The sequence below is a fragment of the Aptenodytes forsteri genome, unplaced genomic scaffold (assembly GCF_000699145.1).
Source record: "Aptenodytes forsteri isolate BGI_AS27 unplaced genomic scaffold, ASM69914v1 Scaffold223, whole genome shotgun sequence".
Classification (NCBI taxonomy): Eukaryota; Metazoa; Chordata; class Aves; order Sphenisciformes; family Spheniscidae; genus Aptenodytes; species Aptenodytes forsteri.
The window spans coordinates 128,250-135,678 of NW_008794742.1; the positions used below are offsets into that span (position 1 = coordinate 128,250).

General features: G+C 40.8%; 1 protein-coding gene across 1 annotated transcript in view; it reads right to left on the bottom strand.

The window, feature by feature from the left end:
- The window catches only part of ADCY8 (adenylate cyclase 8), a gene marked incomplete at its 5' end in the record, with an annotated part of 137,749 nt that overhangs the window by 40,295 nt on the left and 90,025 nt on the right, over positions 1–7,429 (bottom strand). Inside the window, one exon of the mRNA XM_009273979.2 lies at positions 2,155–2,255. Within this exon, the coding sequence (XP_009272254.1) occupies positions 2,155–2,255 (101 nt within the window). The remainder of the gene's footprint in view (positions 1–2,154; positions 2,256–7,429) is intronic.

Below are 7,429 nucleotides of genomic sequence, written 5' to 3' on the forward strand. Positions count from 1 at the left end.
GGAGTGAGCAAGCAGCTGTGTGGTGCTAAGTTGCCAGCTGAGGTTAAACCACGACACTCATAAGGAACAGCAGAAGGTTAGATACTATGGGTATGTTCCCAGCTGAGAACAAGTACAAAATACGTGGCTGGGCAATCACCAGCCATATGACATTCAACAAGAGGAAGTGCTGGATTCTCCACCTGGGACAGGTTAATCCTGGTTATATGTACAGATTGAAGGATGAAGGAACAGCAGAAGGTTAGATACTATGGGTATGTTCCCAGCTGAGAACAAGTACAAAATACGTGGCTGGGCAATCACCAGCCATATGACATTCAACAAGAGGAAGTGCTGGATTCTCCACCTGGGACAGGTTAATCCTGGTTATATGTACAGATTGAAGGATGAGAGGCTAGAGAGTAGCCCTGTGGAAAGAGATCTGGGAGTTTGGGTTGATGGCAAGTTGAATATGAGTCAACAGTGTGACCCAGCAGCAAAAAGGGCCAACCATGACCTGGGGTGTATCAAGCACAGCATAACTAGCTGGTCGAGGGAGGTGATTGTCCCACTCTACACTGCACTGGTGCAGCTCCACCTCGAGTACTTATGTGCAATTTTGGGGTCCTCAATATAAGAAGGACATCAAACTACTAGAGTGTGTCCAGAGGAGGGCAACCAAAATGGTGAAAGGCCTCGAGGGCAAGAGTTACAAGGAGCGGCTGAGGTCACTTGGTTTGTTCAGCTTGGAGAAGAGAAGGCTGAGGGGTGACCCCATTGCAGTCTACAACTTCATCAAGGGGGGCAGCAAAGGGGGAGGTGCTGATCTCCTCTCCCTGGTGACCAGTGATAGGACATGAGGAAATGGAATGAAGCCGCGTCAGAGCAAGTTCAGGTTGGACATTAGGAAAAGGTTCTTCACTTGAGAGGGTGTCAGTCACTGGAACAGGCTCCCCAGGGAAGCAGTCACCACATCAAGCCTGTCAGAGTTCAAGGAACACCTGGATGATGCTCTTTCTTAGTCATATGGTTTAGTTTTAAGTAGTCCTGCAAGGAGCAAGGACTTGGACTCAATGATCCTTATGAGTCCCTTACAACTTGAGATATTCTATGATTCTATGATTCTACATGGGACACTACTGCTGCAGAGTGCAGTTGCCTTTCTGCATCTTATCACCATTTTGGTATTCTTAGACATAAACATGGTGAACCAGGTCTTCCAGAGATGGTCCAAGAAACATTGCTGCATTACTGTAACACAATAAACATTTCTTATACAAGTACTGTATTTTCAAGGTTATTCTACAGGCAGCCATAAGTTAAGGTTCATCTGAGTGTTTAGAAACCACCTGAGAATTATGTTCATCTGGGCGTTTCCATTTTAGCACTTGCTCTGCCAAAGACCAAATGGGACCAGGGGCATGTTTTAGCAGCAGTTGTGTTCTGCTGGCTCTGCTATGATGCTAGAAAACTGACCATATCCTTGTATACATCCTTGTGTTCTCACTATTAAATAGTAGACAAAAATGCCAGTTGATGGGTTTGACTGTGTGAAACATGTGGACACAAAGGTCACAGCTATGTCAGGTTTTTGTCATGTTGATAGGAAGTTGTTGTTTGGTCAGCCTCAAATAAAAGCAGAAGTAAGAAACAATCTACCAGATCACCTGCTTGCTTCTTCATAATGGCACAAGATTGCTTTCCCCAGCTGGGTAATACATATCATTAGCAACAAAGCAGAACAGTACAATTTTCTTATGTAGCATGTAAGAAACAAAATCAAAACAATCACTGATTCCGAAGGTGATTACCAGTCACTTAGCAAAGAGGCACTGTTGTAAGTCTGGACCATGTTTTATTTCAAAACTGGAAGCAGCAGGCCACACCGTGTCAAACTTTTGTAACCCAAAGTTCCCACTTATCTCAGTGGGGGTTTTGCTTAAAAACATAACAGCGTAATGTCAGTAGATGTTGCTGTCTCACCTGAAAACATGCAGCTGCAGATAATGTGATAACAAAAGTAGATAACAATGGGAAAAAAGTCCAAAAATATTTCTGAACATTTTGGAGGACAAGCAGATTTTATTGGCTCATTCCATGTCAGTCCTAGAAATGTTATCCCACTGTTTCCCCAAGAGCACCTTCAGATATATAGCAATATCTTTCTGTATTTACCTGGAAGAAGGAAGTAAGCTTTGGATAGCGGTGATAAATACAAGAACAATAAATGCGCACACCAAGTTTGATTTGAATACTTCGTCCCGCATTTGAGAATACTAGAATAAAAAAAAAAAGAATAATAAATTAGCTGTTAACCCATGCAGTGGTTTCATAAAGACTGATGCATATAGGAGGCTTCGGGGAAATAAGCAGGAAGAGCTTATAAATCAATAAACCTGAATTTGTTTTTAAAAATGAAACACAACAAATAAATCATTAATAAGATGGTAAAATACTTTATCCAAGAGAGCAAAACTCCGTAATTTGCAATACAAAGTTGTTTTACTTGGTTACCTCTTTTTCAATATTATTTGCTTTTAAAATCCCCAGGTAGATATTAGGGGCTGCTAAATAGAATACTAAATACTTAATAGCTTAACCAGAGGAACCATGGGTTTCCTCACATGAAGACAAACACTGAAGTCAGCTTTGACTGAATGCATGACGTTATGGAGGTGTCTCCATGCTTGCCAAATTGAGGCCATTCTGTTTTCCTTGTTACTGTTCTTTTTTAAGAAAAGTATGTAGATTGGGACATTCTGTGACTATTTGGGATGTTGGTCATGATCTGTGTATCCTAACTTATCCAGAGGCTGTGCAGAAGCTTGGCAATGTGGGCATTCTTCAAGGAGAAAAATAAGGTATTATTATGTAAAAGACCATTTGAGGTGCATTATTATTATGATTTATTGCAAAAGTATTTTTCTCCAGCATACCAAATCACTGAAAATGCTAGCAGGTTCCCCTTTTATGTGAGTTACCAAGAAAAGGAGTAACGGATACATCGGTGAATCATGGTGGATCAGTCAAAGTGGAAACGTTACCCACGTCCTCAGCTGGTATTTATCACTGTTAATTCAGTTAAATTCCAACTGTTTACAGCAGATGAAGATTGGTCCATAGACATATTTTTGTAAATCTCTTTATCCTATACTGATGCCACTAAATTTTCTTCACCTAATAAAAAATCCCACAGATGCCTGCCCCAGTCATTTTTCCTCCTCTGAGCAATAACTCCATTTTATTTAATCTCTTTAAGTTTTGAAGGAGCTAAGAGTTACATGTGCAGAACAAAAGGAAATCAGAGTAAAGAGATATCAGATACCAGAATCTTCCTCCAGCAATTTGGAAATAAGGCAAACTGCAGTTATAAATGCCTAGAGAGCATTATAATTGAGAAAAATTAAAACCGATTAGAAATGTATCAGGTACATACATTGAGAGAGTTCAGCTATGAACTGCATTTTGTAGCTAATCTGCTCTTGAAGGAAGATCCTATCTAGACTTAGACTGTATTCACTACATGGACCTTCGGTAGGGACTTCATGTCAGTTATAAACATCTGTTCAAAACAGCCTCAAGCTCCTGAAGTGGGAAAAAGGCTTCTCTCTTCCCTGCTCCCATTTGTTATGAGTAAGAGGGGGGGGTTATTTGTTGGTGTCCCTCATTTTGAGTCCTCCTATGCTGTGGTTATATGCTGTGTGTGCTGTTGGCAGAAGCAATATCACCTTGACATGATTTTCAGTGGTACTCACGGGCAACTTCATTTTGCTGCTGGAAGCACAGAGGCACTGACCCTGATTTCATGTGCAGGAAAACAGAACTGCATCAGTCTGCTTAAATAATGGACCAGGGCTTTTTTTGGTTGTGGCACAAAAAGAACCAAAAGGAAAAAGAAAGGTACGTTCCTTAAAATATAACATGAAATCCCAACCGTTCTTTAGGGAAATTATAGCAAACTAATTGAATGAAACACAAACATGGAATTGCCTGCTGTGTTGAGCATTATGTCAAAAGGATGAACGCTGTGGTCTAATCAGTAACAATGTTGTGATGAGAAATTGTTAGCATCTCTGAGGCAGCACAAACACCAATGATAAACATAGCACTTCTGTAGCAGTCTACCCCTTATTGACTTGGAGAAGTAATTGAAGGATAGACTAAGCTTCAAGGCACTTCCATAAATGTGGGGAGGCATGTAGCCAACTAGAGCCATGTAGGGTGGTAGGAAGAATCATGATGTGACCTACTCTGCAATGAAAACCTTAGCTGCAACATCCCACAGACCTACCTGCACTGGCATCACTTGCTCATGGCGTAGTGAAGGCTCACTCTGCTTCCCATAGCACTTGAGCCGTTTGCCTGTGCTGTTGCGGGGGCACTGTTTATCTACTGGCTAGCCCAGCCAGCTAGATGAAACTGAGCTTGCGTAAGAAAGGCCAGGTTTCCTCTGCCAAGTAATGCTGCTTATTCCCCACCTCTCCTCTCTTTTCCAAGGGCTCTTTGAAAGGGGAGTACCAGAAATATAAGAGGCTTTACATGTTCACCTAGAGAAAGTGTTTGTGCACTGGGGAGGAAGGTTTTTGGTCTTATCCTCACTGCTGCTCTTTGACTCAGATAGGACCTTATGGATGAAAAAGGAGACCATGTTTTTTTTTCTTCAGAGAGATGGTGTTTGTGTCACTGGAAAAGCTTTTGCAGTACAGGGGAGGGAGAGAAGAAGATGTATCAGGAAGCCCAAGGCAGGAGAAGAGATGGATGAATGCCTGAGAAGACCACAGGGTAGACACAGATACAGTTGTTGACCAATGACAGAAAAGAAGATGTTGAACAGGCCCAGAATTTGCTCAGTGTTTCTTGCAGACCTTCTTGCCACTGGAAGTTTCTGGGTTGAAGGAAAGAGGCGAGGCCCATGTCTGCAAAGATACAGCATGCTGGAAGGGCAATTTTTTTTCCTACTCATTTAATTTCTATTTATCTTACCCATCAGAAATTCTGAAACAGAGAAACTCAGATATTTAGGTCTAATATTTGACCTAAGAAAACCTGTACTGTGAAATTCAAAGCCCTTTTGATATTTTCAGTGTCCTCACCTCACAGAAAATATGTAGACACTTCACCTCTAAGCCCAGTCTGATTTATGATCCCAATACAAATATGCAGGAAGACTTAGAATATCTTTATACAAATCTTTACATTGGAAACTTTCCTTAACAAAAACCCTACCAGCATGTAAAATTCCCTGCCCTGTTACTATTCTTTATCCTGTATGAAAGTACATGGTACTGATATTTCCAAGTCATTGCTATTAAGGTAGAGCATCCTAATGATATCTTTTAATCATTGGAAATCATCTAAAGTAGTATCAGATTTTCCTTATGAGCTATTACATATTTGGAAACCCTTAGTGTATTTTCATGCTACCATAGAAGTACTCTCCTGTGAGCAGTCTTTTGCTCTATCTGCCTATATCCTATTTATGAAAACAACCTCTAGCAAAATTAAGAGTGAATTAGTCTCTAAATGAGATATCAAGTGCTAATGAGTGAAATACAGGTTAGTAATGACGAGTCCCTTTGGGTAAAGAATCTATAAAATATACCAGGTGGGGATCCTGCACAAATCCTCGGAAAAATGAAGTATTATAAAATTAATGTGGAAATATAGCTACTGCCTCAGGGAGATAACCCATTCGCTAATGCAACCATTACTGCTTGCCGTGGAATCTACATTTATTCTATCACCAAGAAGGACATAGAGCAATGAGATAAGAGAGGAGTGGGAAGATGTACCAATGGCTTAAACTGCTGTGATGTACCCGTCATTTAAGCCATTGTAAAGCAGGAGCTGTGCTAGCTCCCATGGTAGTTTTGGGCATGCTGATTCCAGATTTTTTTTTTTTTTTTACTTCTTGAAACCTTAAAGGAAGCAAACCATCATTTTCATTGTTAGCATAAATCTGCTGTCTGCAATTGTTTTACAATGAAAAAACCCTGAAACAACCCAGACTGTTTAAACAGAAGTCCAGCATGACATTTCAGATCTATTCAAGTCACCTCAAAAGATTTATGATCCCACTGCATGGTAGTCCTGTTACTAATGCAGGAGGAAGAAATACAGTTTATTGTTCATATGGTTACTCACTTCTCTGTGGTTTGAGGTACAGAGCATTAACACAATTCTCACTGAACAAGCTTAATGTAGCAATTCTTGATTGGGATCTCAGCTATGGGTACTGGTTGTTCTACCTACTGAATAACTGTAAAGTCTGGGGCGAGAAGTACTTACAGATAAAAGAAATACGTATCAGGCAGATGCCAGCGCTGCCTGAAAGTGTGATGGCTAAATGTGAGGGCACAAGATTTTACATGAAAGTTACTTTACTTCAGAGCTATTTCTGACTTGAAGCTGCCACTGGTCTGAACAGAAGGTGAGTGGTAGCAAATGAAAACGGCAGTGTGAGATGGGAGGTCCATAGACATATACTCTCTACTTGCTCAGCAACGCTGCAGGGAGCAGCTCAAGATGCTGATGTAGAAGGTCATGTAAGCAGTTGCAAAATGTTAATGACTAGAAGAAAGCATAATTCCAGACTGAAAGGTTAGGGGTGGGGAGACCAGAGGGAAAAGGCTTCTGAAATAGCTTTATGAGACTCCAATTTAAATCTGAGTTTGTTTTCTTTTGTTTCCTAAATGGGCAGGAAGAAGGGAGAAAGTGATTGTAATATAAGATAACATGGAGGAAATAGCTACTTTCTGTAGCAAAACAGTCCACACATTATTTTCTTCATGACTGCCTGTAGACTGTAGACAGTAGACAAACCTGTAATTACTGCACAGGCAAAGAAGGAGGGAAGGGACATTTCCCACATTGTCCCACAAAACATTGCCCCTGCCTATAATGACGAGGACACTGTGATTCATCTTTCCTTAATCCACATCAACCCTTTGAATCCCGGTGCATTCCCCATCCTTCTCTGAGCACACCTATGGTGCCCCAGCACCCTGAACACAAACGATGGAGGTTGCTGACCAGCAACAATCCAGCTGTTGGAGGTGAATGAACCAGAGCAAGTAAAACAATGCTGATATTTTTAAAAACTGTACTCCTGTGTAATGCTAAAAACCAGACCGATTTAGAGGACAGAAGGAAGATTCAGTCCACCTTACAGAAAGGATTTTGTGTTTGTATTGCCTGTGCTTACTGGTTGGTACTAGCACCTAAGGAAATACTGAATGAAAGCACCATTTTTTAAGCATTGCAGCACAGGTTGGCATTGGAAATGTCATACTGAGAAGAAAGTGTATCAAAACTGCTCAACATGTTGACTTTTAAATAGACTTTTTGTCATCCAGATGCAATTCAAAACGTTATTAATATTTAAAATCTGACCTATGGAATGTGATGGATTAGAGCATGGGTTCCCCCCCCCCCCCCCCTTTTTGATACT